Genomic DNA, 25,084 nt, shown 5'->3' with positions numbered 1-25,084 from the left:
AATCATTTATTTGATATTTGAGGCTTTCGCGCGCGATGTGTGTATATGTGAAGAAATGCTGAATCTGCCTGCCAAGTTGGAGCCGCGATTTTTGTCAATATTTTTCTAACATTCGCGTGAACATTTCGGTGCATATCGTCACAGGAGAAAAAATGAGTTATTTCACTGAGCTTTCAAGCCGATAAAAAATATGCACAGAGCAAGAACGACTCTGCAATCGTTTCGTGTCGTCGAAATCTGCAATAAAAATCCCGCGGGCGTTTTGTGTACATAAGCAAATCACGATCAGGTTGTCACGATAAAAATTGGACGTTTCTCTGTCCCTCTCTCTTCCTTTCTGCACCGACGTAATCTTGCTCGCCTTATAATCGAACGTTACTTGTACTATTTTCACTCGTTTTCATCGAGTCGAGTGCGAGCGCTGGGAGTTGCGTAAATAAAAGCAAAAGTGGTTTAGGTAATCGACCGATTGTCCCGATCGCTCCGATCGGAGCTCGTCACGCTCGGTGATCCCTCGGATTTTTCTGACGGCGGCGGAGAATAGAGTGTTCTCGCGCGGCTTTTCTATACCAGCTGGATTTGCACGAAGGTGGGGAATGTAATCTGTCGTTCACCAAGTCAATATAAAGCCATTTCACATGAAGGCGCGATCACTCGGCAAGAAAGTGATGCGAATCGTGAGTATCTCATTGGAATCGGAAGTGAACGGCTAGCTCGACGCTTACGATCCACGCGGAAAACAATCGATGATCTTCGAAAATGGCTGGTTACAAGGTCAGTAATGTGCGAAGGGGAGATCTCGCGAAGCAATACAAAGGCACAGTTTATTGTCAATCGAAACGTCCACAGTAAACTGCTGATTTCTTCTTTTCTTATTCATCAATTTTTTTTTTCGCCTGTTAAATGAAAATAGAATTGAAATTTACCTTGCTACTCGACATTTCTTCAAGATGTTTCGGCTCGAGCTAGTGTAGAGCAATGAATGGAGAGAAATCTTTCTTTTTTATTAATCTGAAGTTATAATTGTAGGTATATTTAGCGTTGTCGGCTCTAGTTGCTTGTCACGTCGCTAATGCAAGTTACGAGTATGAACGTTTGAAGGCTCAGATAGAGTATAAAATGCGAGCTCCTTGGAACAGTAAATATGACTCTTACGTCGCCTCTTCCGAATTAATGCCGCATTATTACGATTCTTACGAGGATCACTACGCAAGCTCGTCCGAGCGTTTCCCGAACAGCGGCTTCAAGAAGGAACCGAACGAAGACAAAGGCTTCAAGAAAACGATATCTTCGTTCTACATTCCGTTCGTCAACAAGGATTCCCCGAAGCACAAGGAGCTCATCCTGAACTCGAGAAACGCGTACTGCCAGGAGATCAAGATGAAGTCGGTCGGGTTGCAGGGTGAGCCGCGGCAAGGTATCACGACGTGTTACAGGTGCAAAGATCCCAAGACTAAGTCCACGTTCGAGCGCTGCTTATACAATAACGAACAGGAAGAGAGCGCGGCCACCGACAAGAAGGTGGAGAGTTTCTTGCCTGAGTCCGTCAACTTTAGACATCGAAGGTAGAGATAACCGAGCAAGCAGCTAGGTGGTCACTTTAAATTGATTCAGTTCATTACTTGACGTCAATCGAAACAAATAGCCGTCAAATAATATAAAATTGATTTAAATAGTTTAATAATAAAAGTAAAATAATACGAAGGGCACGTTTCGCTATATGTAGTAATTTAAGCGCTGACGACAGATACTCTCTGAATTTCTTGGAGTGAAACCTCACTCACAAACAAGTGAGAAGTAGCAGTATTTTCACTCGAGACGATAGTGAAAATACTACCATTTAAAAGCACAAGAATGAGGTTTCACTCGAGATTAGAGTGGATTTTGATTCCGTATGAATGAATGTTTTAATCAATTGAAGTGACTGTTTCTCTGACGGTGGAATGCATCAGATTCATTCTTCAATTTTGAGTAAGAATATTTATTCAACGATTTGCACTGAAGAATTCACTCCACAGAAGTGAAAAATCATTCGACTTTGAGTGGCTCGGCTGTCGCTCTACTTTTTGAGTGAAATTTCATACCAAGAAATTTAGAGAGTGTTTTCATGTTTTAAACGAATTTCGGCAATTAATTAATTTCGACTGGTTGAATTGGTCGATTAAATTCAACGACATACAAACACTTGTTAGGAATTTGCAAAAATTCGTCACATCTTCAATCATGATTCTTTTATTAATAACAATGAAAAATAAAATAATTAAACAGTACGCGCTTATTTAATCGAAATATTATAAATTATATTTAATTGAAGTATCTGCCATTGTGTAAGTATCCGCTACTTTCAAATAAGCATCTGATTCTACGTCCATAAAATAATTCATCTTCTAAGCCAATAAAGGATCGTACTGAAGACGATTTGGATCTCTATTTGAATTTTTACAAGGCTCTAACACAAGTAAAATTAAAGTAACATTTTGTAGTATATAAGCAACATTAAGTAGTATATAAGTAAGTATTGTTGCATCCATCCTGACGGGTTGCATTGATCGATTGCTTGCTTCAGATCCAACTCGGACCAGTATGAGTATCCTTACCGGTTCGCCGACGAGCACTTCACCGACACCGCGCAAGACGTACCAGCCGCATACGAAAGCAAGGGAGAAAAATGCGAGAAGGTCGTGAAGGGTTCTATGGTGTGCATGGTATGCAAGAACGCCAAGACCAACGGCAAGTACGAGCAGTGCTCGTACATGAAGGAACCACGCGAAAAGGCGTACTCCTATACGAAATCCATTTTTGGAAAACCTCAGGAGCAAAAGAGCGAAAGTAACTCTGAAGAGCCCGAAGAAGGCTCTTACTCTGAGTCCTCGGGTATCCCAGTATCCGACAAACGGAGAGATTATAATCCTGTCAAGGAGGAAGCTCACGAATATTCCTACCCGAGCGAGCCTCGCTCCAAGAAGACTACCGTGACAAACGAGCAGGACGAGGTGCAGAATTCGCCTACGACGGGCTGCAAACAGGTGCAGAAGGACTCGAAGACTTGCATGGTGTGCAAGAACCCGAAGAACGGCGGTACATACGAGAAATGTACTTACAGCTATGAGCCCAGCGATAAGCTGTACAAGTATACTAGGTCCAAAAGTTTCGGGTACCCGAAGAAGAGCACGGACTCCTCTCAGGACTCGGGCAAAGTAACCGGCGCGTCGAAGAACTCGGAATACCCGCGTGGCTCGGACTCCACGCACGAAGACGCTTATTTCGGTAAGCTCGCATGTCGTATTAATCTTTGAGTACCGGCGAATCCTTGAGTCAAACTGATTTAATCTCAAGTAACTTGTTGCCAACAGACGGGTACAGCGTTCCCGGCCGTGAAGCGCGGAAATTTTGCGTCGCGATTTATACGATACTTCAAGGAATGTTTTGACTTTCTCCTCCATATTTATACTCGACTGTTTATTCACGCAGACAGATCAGCACCTTCTGCTTACCCACACGAATCCGGGGATGAAGTTGCGAAAGACGAGAGTGGCTCCGATTCATCACGCGGCTCACCCTACTACAGCGAGTATTCTAATCCAGAAGGATTCAGCGAAGTCGCGTCGAGCGACGAAGAGCATGAATCTGTTGAGGATCGAGCGACGTCACCCTCGAACTACGAGGGATCCTCCTCAGAACGTCATTCTGCGAATATCGACAAGAATCACTGCAAGCAGGTCCAAAAAGGTTCCATGACGTGCATGGTCTGCAAAGACCCGAAGACCGGCAACGATTTCGAGGAGTGTTCGTATTCGTACGAGCCCAAGGAGAAACTTTTCTCTTATAGCCAGTCCAGCTCATTCGGCAATCCAGAAAATAGCAAGGGATCTCAGCAGGAGGAATCTGAAAAGGAGCACCCGGACGATTCGGAGGTCGTGAAAGAATCCTACGAACCTTACACGTACGGACCAAGTTACGAGGCCTCGACGAAGGAGGAGACAAAGTCTGAGAACGCGAAAGAACATGAGGCGGTAGACTCGGGATATCTGCAAACCGCGAAGAAGAAGGCGGAGATCGAAGGATTCCTGCAGAATTTCCAGAAGGAAGACCACTCCAAGTGCAAGAAGATCATGCGCGACAAGATGACCTGCTACCAGTGCGTAGACGACGAAGGCTTTCAGAAAGAGGAATGCGTCTTCGTGACCGGCCAAGAGCCCGATAAACTCGAGTTCCGCAAGATCAAGGAGTTCCAGATGGATCCCGCGTCGTCATTCGTGAGCTCGACGAAGAAGAGAAGGGCGAATCCTCCGCCTCCTCCGTTGGAGCCCGTCGTGGCCGCCAGCAAGAATTCTTACGTCAGGCTGGAGAAGCCGGACAACGATTACCCGGACGAAGCGTCGGACACGGCGGAGGAGACCAAGGGTGTCGAGCCCGATTACACGTCGGAGACGCAGGCCAGATATAACAAGGTCCTAGGCATGACTCTGCCGGCGTATATGCACACCACTTCGGAACATGAGGCGGCGTTCGACGAGCTCGTAGCCTCCAGCCACCGGGATGAGCGTTAATCTCGACTCTCGTAGACTTTGTTCACTTGCCTCGTCCTTTCGTAGATATCAGGTCACTTTTTAGCGTCGACCTTAATAGTTATCAGTATGAGACGCAATCGTACACTCTATACTGTGCTAACAATTGAGAACATTAACACTGTACCTTTGTTATTTAGTTTATAGGACGCGCTGGAGCACGCGTAATCTGAAATTCTCGCGATATACTGAACAGATTCCTGTTGTGATAAGGCGAAGTCCTACGACTCGCCATGTCGTAATTCGTCCAGAATTTATGTCGCGTGATGTTTGATTGATGATAGAGTTGAGTATCGGACTATGGTATTGAAGAATCAAGATCACGAGTAGGATTTTAATATCCTATCGATTAGTAATTGCAGTCCCAATTCGCGTTATCCTAATTGATCGACTTTCGCTCCTAAATTTGTATCCTTGATCCTCAATACGTGGTCTGATACAAGCCTTGGGAGGTCTTTTAACCGTCTCTCTCTCCCATCTTTTCTTGACATCTCGAAATAAAGAATAACGTCACGTGGCCTGGAAGTTCTTCCTGCTGGCTTCAAATATCCGACATTCGAGCAGAAACCTTAAAACCTCACCTGTAAAAGTGAACTACCTAAATCACGAATCGTATTTGAAGATTCGATCGATTGGCAATTTCGATCCTTGGAAAGTCTTTTGACCGATGCCTTCCTCTTCCATCTCTTCTTGACATCTCGAACTAAAGAACAACGTCACGAGGTTTGAAAGTTCTTCTTCCTGGTTCGCTTCGCGTATCCGACATTCGAGAAGGAAACCTTAAAAGAGCGCAACTGTAAATTACAAACTACCTACGACTCAACGGCCATACATCGCAAAGTGCGGTATCACTCGGCGACAATCAGTCAGCAGCTTCCAACGGAAGAAATAAGAAGGAATCGCGCGAGAAGCTCTCGAGGATCGATCGCTCCGGCTACTTGACCTCCGCGAGAGCGAATTTTTCTTCGCGCTTTTATGTCGCGTGTATTTTTAACGGAAGGTAAGAGCGCGCACGACGATTCCATCCCATCCCGTCTCATCGATCAGCGACGAGGAGTGGCACGATTAAACGTTCGGCAATATCACGCTGATATCGCGCGTGTAATAAGAAATATCTCGTTTCATACACACACCGCGGTTCCAAAATAAACGCGAGCTATTTTAGCGTACGGCGAACGACGACGACGACGACGACGACGACGGCCGGCGGCCAGCGACGCGGTGACCAGCGACCGGCGCGTCTCTCGTCGTGGCGAACAAATCGGTAAGGATGTAAGAGACCAGCGGAGCCACGCAGCTGCCACGGTGGTGTGCTAGTCTGCGGAGTCACGAGGTCCGAACGGCGAGCGAATCGAACGGCGACGGCCCGTAGTAGCGGCGGGCACGCGCTAGTGTCGGCATCGGTGCTGCTCGTCTCTTCTTTTAATATCCGCCTCCAACTTGGGACTTTCGGGAGCCGAGGAACGGCGCTCGCCTTGCGGAGAACCGGTTTTCTACCTGGCTGTGGCGGGCTGACGGCGTAGGCTTGGACGCGTGGACTTGGAGACACTCTCAACGAATCACGAAATTCTGGACATGAGCTCCTCGACGTTCATCGGGTAAGATCCATCAGTTCGCTAGTTTCTTCTAGCGTGTCGCAAATCCACTCGCGCTTTTCCGGAACGAAGAAGCGCGCGACCTCTGACCTCTCGCACCCTTCGCGATGCCATTCAACATGCAGCGGAAGCGCGCGAGAACACGCGGCAAATGCATCGAGATGCATCGGATCGATCTTTCAATAAACGAGCGTTCTTCTCGCACATCCGAGACATTCGCAGGTAGATTCGATCCAGTGTCGGATGCGAAACGAGTGCTGAATCGCGTTATTCGCGATTCGACGTGGACGCGCGTCGGGATCACGATCGGCAGCGTGGCGCGGAATAAGTGGACTAAGTCACGTTGTAAAAGTTGCGATTATTCATGTACGATGCGTTCGCAAATTTTACCGACGAGCGGACGGATCTCGCGCGGCAGAGGTGGAACTCGTTTTTCGAGCATCGTGCGGCGGTCCGAACGACCGAATCGCGGCCTTGCCGTCACTTCAAGGAAGGCTCCTCGACACATATTCCACCGTGGAGAAGCGGACCGTGCTCGCTCGATGAAAAGACTCAATTTCGATCGCGCTCCTTTTTGCGGGTTCGGCGCATTTTTGCGATGATTATTCGAGGAGCAAGCGCGCGCGCACGCTCGCGTGTGCGCTCTCACAGTCCAGCGATGGAATCTCCTTCTCTTGTATAGAAGAACAATTTTGTGATCCTGTAGGCGCAATATCGCTCTCCCTCTTACATTACTAATAATAATATTTCAACCCCAGCGCATCACATTAAAAATCTTGGAATCCCTCTTTTTTTCTCTCTTTCTCTTTCTCCTCTCTCCTCTCTGTATGTACGTGTGTTCGTCTGTCTGCCTGTCTGTCTCTCTCTTTTTTCACGGAGAATTATTTCGAGAGTTCTCTCCGTGTTCACGACAGTAGTCTCTCGATACTCTGCGGACCGTGAGGTGATCTAAGTTGTTCACTTATCGCGCATTTACCGCGGCGTTGGAAATCCTAAAAATAAAATAATTGGAAGCATTTTACACGAGGCTCCAACGCGCAGGTCAGCCCGCGCTAAAATTACTCTCGCTCCACGTATCTACCTAAATACACTTCTACGTTGCGGTCCGTTGGCTGGGTTCCGAGGATCGCGGCGTGGCCGCCATCGGCGTGACCGATTCGATTCACGATGATCGAGATTTTCCTGAGGAAATCGCGCTCATGAGGATTCGCGAAGTCCGCGATTAGAGTTGCGCTACGCGAATTGCGAAAGGAATCAAAAGTACCCTCCTCGTCATAATTGGGCTTCTCGCGGGGACCATCGCTTGGAAATCTTAGAGAATCAATTCGAGGGAACCTTGAAAAATCCATCCGAAGCGGCGGACCACCGAGGTCTCGCGGGTCTTGTTTCTAAAATAAAAGACTGGAAACGGCCGCTTATTCATAGCCGATTATTAGTCAGCGGCGGGCCGATAAAGCATGGCTCGCCTTTGCGAAAATAACGTGGAAGAAGCTGGCAACTCTTCCACGAGAACGCGTCGTCTTTTTCAGCAGAGCACCTGTGAATCTGCCGAAATCGAGCACCACGTGCCGTAACAGTCGTGCCAAGATAAAAACGCCATTGCTCCACTGCGATGCCGGGAAAGAGGAAAGAGGGACTCCTCTCTCTTTCTCTCTCTTTTCTCTCTCTCTCTCTGTCTTGAAGATCTTTTATTATAATTTTAGGTTTCCGTACTCGTTGCCAGAAGATCGTCAGATCCTCGAATGAATCGCTTACTCATACATCTATTATTCCAAGATGTCAATGAGATCATTGCGTCCCACATTCATGCATTAATTGCCTGTTTACTTTTATGATTTAGTGAATGTTAGCATGCAGAATTTGCGTTATTCTCAAAGATCGGCATTTTATATGACTGAGTTTGAATAAAATCCTCTTTTTGAATTCAGTTTGAACTCTCTGTCAGTTTGTTGACAATGAAAATTGGTATATTGTTAGCGCAATGTGTATCGTGTAAATAAATGTCGTCTGAGTCCTTGACAATTAGCATCTCACGACGCTTGCTCTCTTTGCGAGGGTCAATCACCTTGAGCTGAGTTCGCGGAGATCGAAAATAGATCGAAAACTACATGTAATTTCAAGTTTGAATAAACACAAGCGACTAACGGAAAGTTCCTCGGGACTGTTCGTTTAACTCGCAACATCACGCACTGGCAAGTTGAAAATCCTCTTTGCGTTTTATCCGGCACCTCGAATCTCTCGACGGTGAACGGCAACCTACATTTAAACGGGATATTTTCCGATCACACATTGGTGATCCCAGCGGTAAACGTTGCCTGGTCCTTTTAAGGAAATGCCTGGCGTATTGCGAAACGTCCTAATCAACCTTCGCCCGATTATACGTATCCGGCACATACACCGCACGCACACAAACAGCCGACGAGTAAAGTATCACCGATAAATCAGATATCTCTCACGCTCCCGATTTAGTTACGTCATCGACACAGTTTAACATGTGTTATTGGAGAAAAAATAAATCTTATCATTGCCCTATGAGTAGTCGACCTGTGCGCTTCGTAAAATCAAATGTAGGTCTTGTAAGTTTTCAAAAAGTATTTTGATCGAAATCATAATCGTGTTGTTAATCGCATTTATTCCACTCGCGTGCTTATACAAACGTTAATATGTTATTAAAAAGAAATATACATTTAATTATCTTAATTATCCAAAAAGATATATTTTTTTTAAATATAACATTATTATTACATTAAGATACTTTATATATATATATATATATATATATATACATATATATGTGTGTGTGTGTATGTGTATGTGCTATGCAAATATAACGTACGTGTGCAAGTACGAATACGTGCAAGATGACTCATCCTCAAAGTAATTCCATTCCGCAGATAAGATAGCAACGTCTCATGCAAACGAAGAAGTAGAATTCGTGTTTGCCTTCCACATGTACTTTCCTGACATATCCCGTAAAATCAAGATTTTATTCTATCCGAATATATTATTTAATAAGCGGATTTTGTGATAATAAGCCGCACTTCCTAATGATGTCAAAGTTAAATTTCTATTACCTGACACAAGAAAACTATAGCTTTAGTAAAATTGATGAGACATCCTTTATATGTTTAATTAAGAAACGAATAACATACAACTCGACTAGATAGATATTTAATAAATAATTTAATTTGATTTCAGGAATCCAGATGTCATGGTTGCAGGTACGTAAACATATTGCATCCTACAAATTGGTGTTAAAGTTACATTGAGTCACAATTGCAAGTTTAATGTTCACGTCTCAGTATCGTCTATAATTTGTGCATGATTTCAGGACCGCCTCCACCACCGCCTCCTCCACCTCCGACGTCTGGTCAACTGCCAACTATGAGGATTAACACTGCCGAGGTGAGGTGAAATCAACTGCTGAAATGGAGAATTATTGTTCAGAGACTAATAGAATGATAATTTTCAAAACCTGATCGAAGTTTACGAGAGAAAAGTCGGCGTTTAAATTTAGATTGTCGTCCTTGCCGATACAGCGCGATTTGTCGTAGCGACAACACAGCAATAATTCACCGACGAAACTATACTCTTCTTTTATTTTGCTCGCGACATTTAGAGCGCAGCGACGAAGAGGCCACAGATGGGTAATAACGATGCCTACGAGCCGCCGGCAGCCATCCAGAATGCGATGCTGACGAAGGATAAGAAACCTTTTACCTACACGCCGGGTATGGGCGGCAAGTTGGATCTCTCGCAAATCCGTAGCCCGCGAATGGCGAGAAGAGTGGCTAAAAATGCCAATGACGAGGGCATCGAGGGGCCGCCGAAATCCGCCCTCGAGTCAAAGCCGTCGCCTGCAACTCCTACCACGCCGAATCTCTACGTACAGCCGCAGGTAGCGATACCCGTTTTTCCCACCAACGTTCCACCACAGCCCCAGGTCAACAGGGTGTCTCAGCCAGCCGCGGTCAATAGGATGCCGTTGAATGGTAACAATCGTTTTCACGCCTCTTACATTTCACACAATCTAATTTCGTCGCGACTGAGTAATCCCGAGAAAACACGAGAAGCGTTTTCCAGCTCACCAGGTCGACTGTTCTTCTCCGATAGTTGCGGATAAGCCAGCTGAAGCGCCGAAGAACATCACGAAGATCGATACGAAGATTGTGCCGATCGCGGTAACGTCGAGTCAGTCGAGCACCCCTGAGAGTCCGAACACACCGACGCAGGTCACTCTGGCCAAGGCTCCGACGCCTTGGCTCCAAAATAAGAACAAGCCTCAGGAGGAATTGCCCGAGTGGGCGAAACGCACGAGCGTCAACAAAGCGGTTGCCAGTCCGTTGGAGTGCCCGCCGTCCCCGACGTCTCCGGTTTACATCCAGGTGCAGCCGCCGTTGCGAGAATCGCCTCCGCAGCGTGCGCAGGTAAGGCCAAAGGAGCAGGAGCAGCAGAGCGCGCAATACCAACCTCCGCCGCAATATCAGACTCCGCAACAGAAACCACAGCAGTCCCAACAATCGCCCCAACAGACTCAACCGACGTGGCAGCAAAAGCAGAACACTGATCCCGCGGTGTCTCAGCGAACTAATCCGCAGACGCATGAGCGTATCATACCTATTCGGGTGAGTCATGAACTCCTCGCGCGCTTCTCAGTCTCACAGACTTCCGTCATCGTCGATTTATTTATCCCGAATCATTTCTACGTTTCGCAGATCGAAGACAGACCATCAGTGTTCGATGCGAAGCGCGAGCCTGGCCATCATCAGTTCAAACAACCTCCGACCCTGCATCATCAACAACGATGGGGTCAAGCGTCCGGGCAGAGTCCGGAAAGTCAGATGCAAAGCCAGCCACAGGATCAGGAGCAGCCGCAGACTCACGTCATGGTCGTGTCCCGACCCGAGCAGACGGTTGGCACCTACATAATTCCCATTGTGGTGGAGGGTAACGACAAGAAGACACCGCAGTCGAATGTCGGCGGAAGTAACGCGACTGGAAGAGGTCCTAAGGTGTAAGTTTAATTCGTTAATCGGCTGAGACTTTGAAGATACAGAACTTGCGAGGCAAAGCAACTAGACGATGACCCGAATTATTTTATTATTTAATTATCTATTGTACAAGGTGTTTCTGGCGTTAAGTGTCTCATATCTCGTGTATATGTAGATTTAAAAGTCAAACACAAAATTCCTCTCAACTACTTTGCAAACAACCACGTAAAATTTTGAATTATTAATTAAAGATGATTGGCGAATGACCACTTGCCTAATTTATTTGATCATTTTTTTTTATTTTATCAACTGTACTGCTTATATATTCGACAGTGTGCAACAGAGAACTCCAGTCCCTGCTCAGCAGCACGAAACCGGCCCAGTCCAATCGCGATCATTCCGTGTTCTTCAAAAAATTACGGACACGGATACATCCAACGACGTGGGCGCAGATCAAATTCGCAGAATGGAGCTGAGCGAAGACGAGAGGGTGCTCATGAATAAGTTTAAAGAACAAGGTTTATCATTTTTTTCTTGGTTGTTGGTGTAGCGTCCAAAAAGTAAAATAAACCTCACATGCAGATAATTAGCAATATATTACTATCTAATTAGATAGTTTCTCACTGAATAATATATTATTTCTCAACAGTCGACCATGAGACTTATCTTCATCAAGAGGAAGATCCGAGATATCGCGGTGCGGCGATACCCTCACGAGCTTTTCGCTTTTTACAAAATATGACTGACTCGACTGACGCTTCAGTTACTTGCGCAGGTAAAGCAAAGTTTACCTGAGAAATGAATCAGAGAAAAGAAGTACAAAAAAGCGTGCTCAACAACAGACACTCTTCTTTTGTTTGTTTCAGCGCCACGTAATCCACAGAACGTTGCGAATAAGAAGCAAAACAGAAATTCAAAATCGTTCGGTAAGTAAGTTTGAACCTTTCAAAAAATGTTCGAGAGCAGTTGTAAGGAAAGTCTTAATGACGCGTTGCTTGCCACGCAGAAGAAACGCAGGCGAACTTGCCGCCGAGCGAGCAACAAGTCCCAGAACCGAAGAAGTATATGGGTAGTGCTATTCCTTCACGGTCCTTCAGGATATTACAGGCGATGACAGCACCAGAAAGTATCGGTGAGTATGGAAAATGAAGAAGAAGAAATTTTAACAGAATCTCGGCGATCGGGTAACTTTGAGAGCGCCACGAATGTCTCCAGAGGGTCTCTCTTGCGTTTATTTTTTATCATTTTTTTCGGTATAAAAGAAGCCCGTCGATTCTCAATCGCCGGAGGGAACAATTTTCCGTTACTATCTCGTGACATTTTTATTTCTGTGTACGTGTAGGCATTAATAATTTACTTTATTTTGATATGACCCACACATTCTTCGTTCATAAATTAATCGTGAAAGCTTATTCACCTCTGTATATTAATGTTCCGTAATAATAATAAGCGCTTTATATTCTAATGAATATTTTATTGAAGTAACATAAGTGGCATCGCTGGAACATTCCCGAATCCTGTGTTCACAGGAATAACGAAATTTTCTTCACTTGCTACCTCATTACATATCGGTCGAAACGAGTTCGACTAAATATATCGGTCCTTTGGCGAACATTTCTAATTAACGTTTTCTACGGTCGAAGAGAGAAAGAAAGAAAGAGGAAAGAAATAAACCCCGAAGATATAAGACATCACGTTCAGCAATGAGTTCATTTTACATTTCTCTTCTTTGAAATCACAATTTGATCTCGCCGTGTTCTTTCTTTTCCGTTGGTAATGCATTAGAATTCTGATGCATAGGTACACATACATGCATAGCTATTGTCACAGCGCAGGTGATTTACAGAAATTAACGGGAATGTTGCATGACATATTAATGATTTCGTGTTTATTACCGCTGGTATTCACTCAATAATGCAAAGTGGTTACTTGCATGTACTTAGTTATGGGTATCTTGACTCTGATTATATTAAGAATCGTACGAAAACGAGAGTTGCATACACGTCAGAATGTATTCTTCTGTACATCTATTAAGCATGTATTTCTTTCGACGCGTTAGTATTATGATAGGGATGGGCGATACCAAAGAAAACCTTTGTAGTACAGACTTCTGGTTAATTCGAATCAAGTATTTACGAAATACTACAGAAACAAACAGAAACCATATGCTTTAGTAATCAAGAGATAATTAAATTAGATCTTCGACTTATCAAGATTCTTAACTATTATTATTATATATTCGACCTATCATATTTAACAGACAGATCATCTTTAACAAAAATATTGGAAAAGTAAAAATCGAACGTCGGTTCATCAGTTCATCGCCCATCTCTATATTTAGAGTACACGTTGACATCACGTTGACGTGACAATTTTCGACTGTGCCAATTCTCTTCCGTCTTATTTGGAACGCGATCAGAAGAGCTCGGAATTGCTCGCCACGAGATTTCGATTTTGGACATTCGCTGCTTTCCCGACCGTGATTTTCCTTTGAACACAGGATCAGTTGTTTCTCTCATTCCCTTAGCTGACCGATAATTTCGCTTATTTCGTATCATTATGCCAACATATTCTACCGACTTAAGGAAAGAAAAAGGAAAGAAAAATCGACTATGTACATTATGTACATGTTGTAACATGAAAGGAGAGAGCGTGCAGCTTCGGAGATCCAATAGCGTCGCCCCAATGGCGGATGAAAGCCTCGCGGAGCTGCTCGCGATTATTATCGATGTAGGCGAGATTTTCCATTCGCAACGTGGAATAGAAATCGCTCCGCGGGGGTTCAAACACACACGCAACGCACACGCAGGACGCGCGATTTATGGGGGCGAAAAAAAAAGAAAAGGATAATCTCTCTCGCAGGCGCGGGGGTGAAAACGAGTTAAAGGACGGAGAGCGCGCACACGGCTGTCGCATCATGTTCGGTGTGTGAAGGATTTAACTTTCTTCTGAATGCATTGTGCTGTTTGTTGTAGCCACGCAAGAAAATCGTCAAGCGGATTACACCCGCCGAACAGAGAATAACTTGCCGGGCAATCAGCAGGGTGTATTTCTCCCTCCTCCACCCGTTCCCTTCTGGTATCCCGAGGGTTGGTGGGGCTATTATCCCGCGGTGCAGTATAACGTGCCGTTCAGCGAACCCGCCGACGACGAAGCGAATAAACATTCCTTCCCTCCTTACGCGTGTCCGGACGGAAACGTGTACGTCGGCTACGAACCCTTTTATCCGCTTTACGATCAAAACCTCGCGGATCTTGCACGGGTCAAAGTGACGCGCCGAGAAAGCCTCTCGTCGACCGGCCAGAACAAGCCAGTTTACTCGGAACCGGACCGCAACGGTCACCATCAGCAATCACACATGGATGCGAACGCTTACGATGATCATGATCGACTGTCTGCGACCGACTCGTCCTTCGCGCAGAAAGACAGACGCCTCATGAGAAGCGACCTGCCTGACGACGAGTCGAATGGTACCGTTTTGCCCGAGGAAATTAATCACTTGGACGCACAATCGAGCGGCACACATGGCCCCAAGTGCCATCAGCGAGGAGGAGTCGGCGAGAACGGCGACGTCGACAGGAATGGCATTGTCACGGCGATGAATATAATCGACGAGGAAGGCGGTCTGCCGGACAGCCACGAGAACACCGCGGCTTCTGCGTCCTCAGATAATGCTGAGCTGGAAAAGACCTTTGGTCTGCACATCAACGTGCCGAATTACACGTATGTGGACACGAGCGATTCCAGCGATTCCAGCGACGACGACGATTCCTCCAGTGACGATTCCACTTCCGACAACGAACAGCTCTCGGACTCGCGGCGGAAGAGCTCCAGCCGCAGAGACGACACCACGTCCTCTAACAACTCCTCGTCCGACAGCGACTCGGACTCCTATATGGCGTACTCGACGGGTCTAAATCCGCACGAGAAGCCAGATAAAGAGTCGCGCGGGTCCGCAGGATTTTCCGAGGATAATCGCGCGGACCTCGCGGCTGCTCGCTCGGAATGTACGACCAGCGCGGAAAATCGCGATTCCTCCGTGGACGATTCGGAAAGTGCAGACAAATCCCGTTTCAGGAAGGATCGTCCTCAGTACTCAGATGATTTCGGTTCTCAGAAAACATCTGAGCAAAATAGTATCGCGACGGCAAGATACAACGAGGATCACCTAAATGGTCGAGGACGTAGCGAAGATTTCCTTGAATCGGACAAGACGAATCCCAACGATCACGAGTCAGATGTGAAGCAGGCGACAATCGTTCCTCGTCTATTAAATGTTATCAATAACGACACAGATCGGCAAGATTCCGAAAGTCCTTGTTACGAAGATAGAGACAACGGACAAGATGTCAACGGACAAGAGAAAGAAGCTGCCTTCGAGGCGACCGACGATCCTCCAGACGACTCTGAGCCCACGATGGTCAGCGTGAGCTTGCCTCTCAGGTTCAAGTTCTTCGTGTCTGAGAACAACGAGGACATCACCACCGTGATCGTCGGCGACAGCAAGATCAGGGCGGAGAAGCCTCGCGATTTGAAAAGCGGACAGTCAGTGGAGAACTACGAAGTGAACGACGACGACGACGACGACGACGAGGATGTCAGCGTCAATTTTCACGTCGGCAATGATACCAGCGTGGATTTCACGATTAAAAGACACGCGAGCACGGACGACACACGTAACGCGATGAAAGGAGACGCAGAAGACTCGAGAATCGAAGTCACCATACCGCAAGTAAACTTCACTTTGAGGAAGGACCGATCGAGGACTTATGAAAGCAGCCGCGAGGAACACGCGGAGACAGAATCTACGGCTACGACGACGGAACTTGACAAGATGAGCTCCGCAGGATCAACGTCGAGCGACGACGACGATCACATCGTCGAGTCGACGACTCCTGCGCGAGACGTCTTGTTAAAAGACAAAAACCACGTTGACGTGATTGATTCCGTCCGCGACGATCTCGAGCCGAGGGTCCTCGCCGAGTCTGAATCTTCCTTGACGCAGGACGACCTTGAAACACCCCAAGTCCGAGTAATCGACACTTCCTGCAACAGCGAAATGGACGAAAATAACAGCAGGATAACGCGTGATAAGGAGGAGGACTCATACATCAATCCCGAGGTTAACCAAACAACGAGCGAGACGAAGCGCCTGCTAAGCGTGCAAGATTCTCGCGAGGACACCGACGAAGACGAGGACAGCGGCGTGACCTCCGACCTAAGTCGCATGATATCCGAAGTCGACACAGACTCTGAGTGCACGTCCTCCAAAAACTCGAAGAAATACCAACGCACGCAGACGCATTCGCGGCTCTTCCGGCTGCTGAACGACGACTCTATTCAAGAATCCCCCTCCGACTACAAGATGAACGCCTCTTCCAGGAAAGAGTATCTCAGCCTGCCTCTCAACACGAACACTGTCTTCAACTACGACGACAGCTATTGCTCCAATTACTCCAGTGGCCTGACTTCGCCCGAGTACTCGCCCATTCACGAGCAGTCCTGGCGGCGATTCCATGACGCGAGCTTGACGAATGGCTCGCAGAACCCGGTCAGGAACACGGACCATGCGCCGAGTCAGTCGGAACAGGTGATTCCTCCACTTCACAAGGACGACCCGTACTTCCGCACCTGGAAGAACCCGAGGCCGGCCAACTTGCACAACGACGTCGTGCCTTCGCTCGCTTACAAGATTCTCGATAGCAAGATGCCCTCTTGGGCCTACAAGGTGAACGTGCTCTGCCCAAGGATTAAGAGCACCAAGAGCGTGCCGCGCGCCTTGAAGGAGGCACGCACTCCTCAGACCGCGCCACAGAGGCCCGGCAAGATTAACGATCCGCCGCCGACGGTCCTTCCTATCCCGTCGACATCCTGCGCGAGTGCTAACGCCAACTATTGCTGACATGCCAGGGCAGAATGAGACCCCGTGCGTTTGGCCGTGAGCGACGAGACCGCTCCCCACGATCCACGGACGTATCTTTTCTCTCGATTCGCAAGACAGCGGGCTGAGTGCGAGAGCCCGAGGTGCTACCGGGCTACGTGATTTTTTTTCTATCGGTACATATCGCTTCCATATATATCTTCGTGTATCGTTCTTGATTTCTTCTCCACGTTCTTTCCCACTCTTTCCTTTTCTTCACTTCTTTCTCGAATGCCTGTTGATCTTTCTTTCTCTCTCTTTTTCTCTTTCTTTGTGCATACAATGAATTGCAAAATGGTTTAGGCATGATGAAGTTGGGAGCTCCCCAAACTGTCAAAATTGAGAACTGTCATTATTTACGGGCTTGCTCAATAATTATATTATTAATTATTATTAGTGTTATTATTTTTCATTATTATTTAATGTTCTTAATTACATATTAATAATTATATTATTACAATGAGTCTGTCAGTAACGATTCTCAGTTTTGACAGTTTGGTGAGTTCCCAATCGTTTTGCAACCTATCGAACACTGCTAGCTCGATCGTAAAATAATTCCTTTTTGCCTTTTCGCATCTTTTTTGTCTTTCTCTTCTCTTCTTCACTCTCTTTTTTCTCTTTTCTTCCGCGTTCTGTTCTTTCTTTCTCTCTTCTTTCCCTCTTGTCTCGCAGTCGCATCTCGCGATGGTCTTGATTGTTACATATCGATGCTTGGTTGTTTTGTGCATGTTGTGACTAATACTGATTAAGGAACACAAGTGAATTCGTGTTCATATAATTATTTGGATGACGAGAGAACGCGGCGTGACGAGACCGTCGCTCGGTTGAGGAGGAAGGAGGATGGGGTGTACTCACGGTAGTTAAAACGAGACGCGCACATACGACACGTGGTGTTCTCTTTTCGGGGTTTCACTCGCTAATCAAACCGCGGATGCACGGGAACGACGTAACGTAGAGTAGCAACGAAGATCGATCGTATCATTAGAAACATTCACATGTGTACAATATACATACAAATCGAACGATGTCCGCACTTTCGACCAACACTTGTCTCGTACATGATATTGTCCATGAGAACACAGTACACGATTTATGGTATATCTTTTTTAACTCTGTATTCTCACATGCGCGCTTGTCACAGCGAATGATCGTTCCTAAAGAGCCGAATTCTTCGTTTTTTCAGATCCCGACGCAACCGATTATTGAGGGAGGTCGGACGGGATCCTCCTTAGGGAAAGTCAAATTGTTAGTGTGCTTTTTTCTATTTTTTGTTTACGCGATAATTCACCAACGCTCATCCATGTTGCGCCTAGCCGATCCTCCAACGAAATGAAAAAAAAAAGAAAGAAAAAACTGAACCGAAGATTCCTTCAGAGAGGATTGCGAATTGTTGACGATATAAACTCATGAAACGTTTCACACTGCCGTCAAAGACAATTTCCAAACTTGTCTCGAACTGTCTACTTGCATTAGAGACTTGTTTCGTTGAGAAACTGACTCGTTATTTTCTCGGTATAATACGAGAACATTTTGCTAATTATGCTTTTTTTTAATAATTGTTAGAAACGCTTTGAACGTATGTGCATTTGGTCGAAGTAATTCACTTAAACATGAATCTGAAATTTCATAATAAAGACGTTGCAGTTGCTTCACGGGACTTCTCGAAAGATTCCTCGAGAAAGCATCTCTTTACCCGTGACGTCTGATAGAATCTGAGGATCGAATCGTCTCTTGTGTAGGAGGTTGGCCGTATCGTCGAAGTGTCGCAATATTTTGAGCAGAAACATGTGGTTTGTTTTATTTAAGATCGATGGTTCGTCATGAAAATTATAACGTTCTCTTTAAGAATATTAATCATTACTCGAGAATATATCTACACGTAAATTGAAGGTAATCCTTATTACCTGAATTTGTCAATGTACTACTTATACACACGCATATATATCCATAAAGTTGTACAATAAATTATTTGTAAAGTTGAAACCTGTGCCTCGGCATATTATTTAATTGTTCATTACCGAAAGTGCAATGTCGCTGCTCCTGCTTGGAAATAGTGTACAAAATTCGTGACGTACATACATGCAATTAAAGTTACATTTTACTTGCGAGCAAGTTTCTGCCATCTCAATATGTCGCGTGATGTACGGATTACATAATGTATCTGTATAGTTGGTTACCTATTCTTAGGTTGAAGACACAGTAAATGCGATACAAATGCAAGATATTTCATAAATAGACGTAGCTCAAAGCGTGATGTACGTGCGTTTGTGATGCATAACGTATGCAATGATCGCCCAGAGTGCCACAACCCAAATCGACTCGATGAAATTCAAAGCACGGCTGTCCATCGCGCCGATCCGCCAGTGGAACGGAAAGATTTGGTAACACATCATGTGGCCCACGTATAACACCAACGCGTTCATACCTATATTCATTATTTGCGCAATATGATAGAATAAATTAGTAGCTGTTTCCGACGTATTTTCACTCGAACGTTTCGTCGCGTTTAACACAAGTTCAACGAATCGACATCCGCTTATTGACAAATTCTCCAGACAAAGTATCACTTACCGGCTATTCTGAAAGGACCGCCCCGCCAAACTCGGACAACATCGATCAGCAAGTAACATCCGGAAAGGAAAGCCAAGGCGAAAGCGGTTGAAACGAACACGAAGGAGAGAGACCTGTATGTTCATTCATTTACACTTAAATATTCACGAACAAACATCGAAACTCAATTTTTAATCCTGACCATTTCTCCATAAACTTGTTAATCGCCGAGTTGAAGTAAAATCGTTACGATAAAGAGACGATACTGAGGTGGTTGATAAAACTCGTTGATACCTTACCACAAGTTCTTGTTGACGGGTATAACGTTGCTGAAGTGAAGGGCGCATCCCAAAACACCATACAATACAGCCCAGAGAAGCCATCGAATGACACGTCCTTTCCAATCCTTATATATTATAAGGATTACACCGGCGTGTACGCCGAGAAACACCTGAAATATCGCCGTGAGGCATCCTGAAACGAAAAAAATGCGTGATATTTGTCACAAATGTGAAATAGCTACGTAATTATGGTGTGTGTGGAAGCAGCGATTACCTAAAATTCCCTCAGGGTCGAAAGGACCGGATCCATAAACCGAAGCAATGGTCGGTCTCGTGTAAATGTGCTCCGAGGTCAATATAATACGGTCGATGTATCCAGCCGCGCCTCCGGTACAGTTAAAATAATTACCGTCCTCGTGTATGCCGCCCGGACCGAGATAGCCACTAAACTCATTTGTTATTATTTATTAACGGCGGATGGCTTTGTTAGTAAACAGTCGAAATCGTACTGATCGAGATCGAGCTACGTACGTGGGGCAACCGGGAACGGCGAGACCAAACGTCAGACCGCAATGCACTATCACGAAGATTAGCATTAAGGACCAGTGCGGTATGAGGACCTGTATGTCCCTTAAAACGCGCGTTACTGAATTCCGCGGTGAATTCTACAAATTACAAATGAATTTTGTAAGTGACGTCCACACACGACAAACGTGTTTAACCTTCTCGTACCTGGCCCTGAAGTGAGGGCGTGTAGCCAAGGTACATTAGGCTGACAACCAAATAAGTAATTCCAAGTCGTTGAAGAATTCCGAACACACGTATTTTTTCCACTTGCGCGTTTGTACCCAATGTGTTCAACGAGACGCCGATCAGAAATAGAAAAAAGCTCCTCTGTGAAAAAGTTATCTACTATAGTATCTTTCGAGTGTATCGTGATATCATAGAAGCTCTTTGAATGATATTTCTTGATTTTAAAAAGTTAAGCGTTAATCGTCCCGTACAGAACAAATATCCAAAATATATCTCATGGATATCCTATAGATATTGCGATATCTATAGGATATCCATGAAATGTATTTTGGATATTTGTTCTGTATGGGATAATCTGTGCTATTAAAATTAAGAATCAAGAATTGTCACAAGACGAGATCAGAGTGTTCGTAGATGATCTTTCGTTAATGTACAATTAATAGTCGTAATTAATCGGATATATATTTATATATGTTGAAAGTTTAAATATTTTTAAATTAAAAATCAAGAATTGTCACAGGACGAGATCAGAATGTTCGTAGATGATCTTTCATTAATGTACGATTAATAGTCGTAATTAATCGAATATATATTTATATATGTGGAAAGTTTAAATATTTTTAAATTCTCTCTATTTAAAGACATCAACACAATAAGAGTGTTCAAGATTAGATAGGTTCGAGAATTGATACTTTTAGTTTGCATGTATGTACCTTTAACACAGTGAGACCGATATTGAGCTTCGAAACTCCGCGCTTCAACTGCGCCGACAAAGCTATGGGAACGCAAACCCCCATGATCCACATGAAACAGGGGAATACAAGATCACCAAGCAACATGCCATTCCAAGTTGTATGGCCTAACACAGAGTAACTGCCCGAGCCATCGTTGACGAAAATCATAAAGAGAGTGCTGGCTCTGTGTCGTACGAAACAAAAAAAGAAAATTTACCTTTAACACATCAGTTTTTTTTATATAGATCTCGCATTAGCATGATTTAATTTATTTTTTATTTGCTATTACGCGTACCCCCTGAAAGCGTCGATAGCTTTCACGCGACGTTTCGTCGGTTCCTTGCTAGTTGCTCCTTCCTCTCCGTTTTTTCCATATCGATTTTTGTACATGTACCATAAAGATCTCCCGGCGGATATACCGAGTAAGATCAACACGATTACTCCCAAAATGACAAAAAGTTCTGTAAATGATTGGCTTGTATCATTAATTAAAATAATGTGTCTCAACTTATTTTGAGCTTCTTTAACAAGTAAACCTATCCAAAAGATATACTCCGATTTCTTTCTAATTTGGCACAAATGTAAAAATACAAAAAATATTTAGGTCATATTTTTTCATTTTAGCCTACTTTGTTTCACGGATAGTTTATAGCTTTTTAATGTTTTCACTCCTATCATCAACAAGTATAACAAAAATGCATTAAGAAATAATTGAATATAAGATATAGGCGTTTTTAGTTTGCTGATTATAAATATGAAGTCAAATGTGTAAAATTATTTGTATAAATAATAAAAAGTTTAAACAAAACATGTAAAAAGTTAAGAAAAAATTACTTATACAAATAAATTTTTCGGTTTAGCTGAGATTCGGACCATTTCTAATTAATTTAGTATAGATTTGAAATATTTCGGTTAGAATTTCAGCTAAAGAAATTTAGAATAGTTCGTATCTCAGTATGCCAATTTTGTTAAAATTTCAATTAAAATTGTCGGATTTCGGTTTGCCCGAGATTCGAACTATTTTTTATTAATTTAGCACAGATTTAAAATATTTCGGTTAAAATCTCGCCTAAAGAAATTTAGGATAGTTCGTGTCTCAGCTATTCGGATTTTATTAAAATTATTTAACTCTATCTTGTATTCAATTTTATTTCTTATGCATTTTTGTTGTACTTATTGATGATAGGAGTGAGAACATTAAAAAGCTATAAACTGCTCGTGAAATTCAAAATGGGCCAAAGTATACTGAGAAAAAAATTTACTAAATTTCAAAAAATGTTTGGACAGTACTGTGAAGATATTTGTCTAAATAAAGTAATTATTTTCTAAAATTAAATAAATAAGTTTTAAATATAAATTTGTTTTTTTAATTCTAGAAAATAATTACTTAATTTAAACAAATATCTTCACAGTATTATATACACAGTAAAACAAACGTTTTTTGAAATTTAGTGAATTTTTTTCTCGTGTAAAAAAATATGACCTAAATATTTCTTGTACTTCTACATTTGTGGTAAATTAAAAAGAAATTGGAGTGTACCTTTTGGGTAGGTTTACTTGTAAGAGATATAGATACAGCATTTATTTTCGTGACTGATTCTTTTTTTCGAGACTCTCGAACTTCGGAAATAGAAGAATCGAGGAGAATGCGATTTCTTTCTTGATTTCTTGAAGAATCAACACACAACGGGAATTTAATCCTCAAAAGATTTAAAATCGCAATTTGTTTTAATCGATCTCTCGATCATTACGATTATCTTCTTTCGGACCTTATTGATAACATTGCATCTTTCTAATCACGTTATCATATCGTACATCATGTTCCACGGATAAACAATGATAAATCGCTTACATTAGATACACTTTATCGTCGTTGCGTTATTAATTATCTCGATTTGTACATGATATTGCCGATCATTGCTCGCAAGATTTTCGAAAGTGTCAAGAAATATACCTGTGTAGGGATACGTCGAGTTCCTCAAAGTTCTAAAATTACATTTCTCATTTTGTATCGCCAATTCGTACAAGCCATATTGTCCTATATTTGGCGAAAGTTCGCAGAAAATATTGCTAAAAAGAAAATTTCTGTGAACGTCAAATAACACGCGCAAGGGGACGCACAGAGCAAGAGATGCGGACGTAAAGCATTCAAAGTATATAATCAATATAATTCTTTTAAAACGCACATTCTGATTGGATCTTTTACGATGTATACATAAAAATACATCAATCAAAATACATCAAATTGTGTATTGAATTATCATGTTAAATAGTGAATTTACCTATTGTCCTTGGCAGATATATACTCTTTGACGCCATCGTTATCCAGCACTCTCCACTTTACCGCTTTAACCGTAGCGAATTTCAAGCTGATATTGGTGGTGGTGGGAATATTTATCAGCCGCTTATATGGACACTAAAGAAGCATAAAGATTAACCAAAATTTTAATAATTTTGTTGACAAGAAAATTCGTAGACATATAATAAATATATAATAAACAGGGGAACACGCAGGCGATTTCATCGCCTTCTCTTTGAGAACCGGTAGTATTGCATTTGTACGGTCCATGACTTTTCCTCCGACGTGCATTTTGTTGAAGATTCCGCGAATCATATCTCGCTAATAAGAGTTTCTTTCTTGCTGCATAACGAGCATCTTCGTTATCTTCGTAATTTAAATTATCGGAAGCTCGATTACGCGTCGCACAATAACGATATGTAGTTATCAATCAATCATCGTACATCTCGCTAGTATATTTGCTTGCAATAATGAGAGAGGATTCATGGTGGGATTAAAAATTACACAAGAGCAACCACCGTATTGCGATTGTACTTACCGACAAGCAGTCGGTAGAGAGCGAATAAAGCCACAAGGAATCATGATTGCTATTGTGCGATATCACATTCACACAGGCTTCGTCGAATATTACTTTGTTGTCGAAGCAATTGAATCCATTCATTGTTCGTATTTTTTTTTAAGTATTTCACGTATAATATTCGAGTCCTTGAAACAGAACGTGGAAACTGGTACAAGTTACACAATCGCAAATGGAAATCGCAAAAAACCGCGATACTGCATCTCTCACACGGTGATCTTTTCTCAAACAAGTATTATCGTCCTCCAGAAGATTTCCCGCGGATAATCAATCATAATCGACGAGCGATGGCTTACAATGCGTCTTGTAGCGGCGACGCGGCTGATAGACTGAAGTGGTGGATCGACCTTTCTTAATATCGCGAATATCGGAATGCGATTACGTGCGAACGTATACTCGCACTCGGCTGCGGAGTGAAAGTGAAGACCTACGTCACACCGTTGCATCTGTACGTTTTTCGGCAAACGGTGGGGATTAATAAGGACGCGTGGTTTTTCTTTAGTTCTGTTTCAAGATGTCCATGTATAATTTGGACATTTTGATAAAGGATTTATCTTTGAACTCTCTTGGTTAAATTTGAATCCATCTATCACATAGTATGCAAAATCTTGCGTATCAATGATAGTATTATTCTATAATATACCTTATGCATTGCGCGCGTAACAACATATATAAACTGAGATAAAATTATTAAAATACAATATCATTAAAATTAACATAAATATTCTATTTTATAGGTCAAACGTCTCTTTGTAATATCAATTCGGCGATGTGTCAATAGACTTGTTAGTTACAGTTATAATTAGTTAGTTATAG

The 25,084-nt window shown here is 43.5% G+C and overlaps 3 protein-coding genes across 6 annotated transcripts; 2 read left to right on the top strand and 1 right to left on the bottom strand.

The window, feature by feature from the left end:
* The first annotated feature begins 485 nt into the window (after positions 1 to 485).
* On the top strand, positions 486 to 5,084 carry LOC116843795 (paternally-expressed gene 3 protein-like). Of its 2 annotated transcripts, none has more exons than XM_032814552.1 (4): positions 486 to 677; positions 1,030 to 1,565; positions 2,567 to 3,267; positions 3,472 to 5,084. In XM_032814552.1, the coding sequence occupies exons 1-4, from the start codon at positions 639 to 641 to the stop codon at positions 4,548 to 4,550; spliced, it is 2,355 nt and encodes a 784-aa protein (XP_032670443.1). In that variant the 5' UTR covers positions 486 to 638; the 3' UTR covers positions 4,551 to 5,084. The 2 variants fall into 2 exon arrangements, with proteins under 2 accessions (XP_032670443.1, XP_032670444.1); XM_032814553.1 differs by having other exon boundaries at positions 621 to 774.
* Positions 5,085 to 5,765: 681 nt separating this feature from the next.
* Positions 5,766 to 19,057, top strand: LOC116843793. Of its 3 annotated transcripts, none has more exons than XM_032814546.1 (12): positions 5,766 to 6,166; positions 9,362 to 9,384; positions 9,495 to 9,568; positions 9,783 to 10,155; positions 10,247 to 10,788; positions 10,879 to 11,177; positions 11,488 to 11,672; positions 11,804 to 11,929; positions 12,021 to 12,080; positions 12,161 to 12,286; positions 14,130 to 17,211; positions 18,258 to 19,057. In XM_032814546.1, exons 1-11 carry the CDS (start codon positions 6,144 to 6,146, stop codon positions 17,054 to 17,056), a joined length of 4,758 nt encoding a protein of 1,585 aa, XP_032670437.1. In that variant the 5' UTR covers positions 5,766 to 6,143; the 3' UTR covers positions 17,057 to 17,211; positions 18,258 to 19,057. The 3 variants fall into 3 exon arrangements, with proteins under 3 accessions (XP_032670437.1, XP_032670440.1, XP_032670438.1); XM_032814549.1 differs by having other exon boundaries at positions 5,767 to 6,166; positions 10,277 to 10,788; XM_032814547.1 differs by lacking the exon at positions 5,766 to 6,166 and adding an exon at positions 6,229 to 8,730.
* Positions 18,313 to 24,981, bottom strand: LOC116843796 (heparan-alpha-glucosaminide N-acetyltransferase-like). Its single transcript, XM_032814554.1, has 11 exons — positions 24,230 to 24,981; positions 23,675 to 23,808; positions 23,347 to 23,462; positions 21,688 to 21,853; positions 21,372 to 21,576; positions 20,638 to 20,799; positions 20,437 to 20,570; positions 20,180 to 20,349; positions 19,924 to 20,098; positions 19,646 to 19,758; positions 18,313 to 19,499 (listed from the first exon to the last, which is right to left on the bottom strand). The coding sequence occupies exons 1-11, from the start codon at positions 24,350 to 24,352 to the stop codon at positions 19,318 to 19,320; spliced, it is 1,680 nt and encodes a 559-aa protein (XP_032670445.1). The 5' UTR covers positions 24,353 to 24,981; the 3' UTR covers positions 18,313 to 19,317.
* Positions 24,982 to 25,084: the final 103 nt, after the last annotated feature.

The sequence above is a fragment of the Odontomachus brunneus genome, unplaced genomic scaffold, assembly GCF_010583005.1.
Source record: "Odontomachus brunneus isolate Ranch 3 - 2012 unplaced genomic scaffold, Obru_v1 Obru_scaffold_036, whole genome shotgun sequence".
Lineage (NCBI taxonomy): Eukaryota > Metazoa > Arthropoda > Insecta > Hymenoptera > Formicidae > Odontomachus > Odontomachus brunneus.
Note: the sequence above shows the minus strand (reverse complement) of the source record. Positions and strands in the feature narration are given on the sequence as shown.

What these genes read in the sequence shown, in the direction of transcription:
- LOC116843795 (XM_032814552.1), top strand. Translation starts at nt 639, where the DNA reads ATGAAGGCGCGATCACTCGGCAAGAAAGTGATGCGAATC. An exon ending in GTCAACTTTAGACATCGAAG is followed by an intron (nt 1,566 to 2,566) that starts GTAGAGATAACC and finishes TGCTTGCTTCAG; the next exon opens with ATCCAACTCGGACCAGTATG. An exon ending in GCACGAAGACGCTTATTTCG is followed by an intron (nt 3,268 to 3,471) that starts GTAAGCTCGCAT and finishes TTATTCACGCAG; the next exon opens with ACAGATCAGCACCTTCTGCT.
- LOC116843793 (XM_032814546.1), top strand. Translation starts at nt 6,144, where the DNA reads ATGAGCTCCTCGACGTTCATCGG. An exon ending in TGAGGATTAACACTGCCGAG is followed by an intron (nt 9,569 to 9,782) that starts GTGAGGTGAAAT and finishes CGCGACATTTAG; the next exon opens with AGCGCAGCGACGAAGAGGCC. An exon ending in ACTGGAAGAGGTCCTAAGGT is followed by an intron (nt 11,178 to 11,487) that starts GTAAGTTTAATT and finishes TATATTCGACAG; the next exon opens with TGTGCAACAGAGAACTCCAG.
- LOC116843796 (XM_032814554.1), bottom strand. Translation starts at nt 24,352, where the DNA reads ATGAATGGATTCAATTGCTTCGACAACAAAGTAATATTCGACGAAGCC. An exon ending in GCTATCGACGCTTTCAGGGG is followed by an intron (nt 21,577 to 21,687) that starts GTACGCGTAATA and finishes CGTACGACACAG; the next exon opens with AGCCAGCACTCTCTTTATGA. An exon ending in TCGGTCTCACTGTGTTAAAG is followed by an intron (nt 20,800 to 21,371) that starts GTACATACATGC and finishes ACTTTTTCACAG; the next exon opens with AGGAGCTTTTTTCTATTTCT.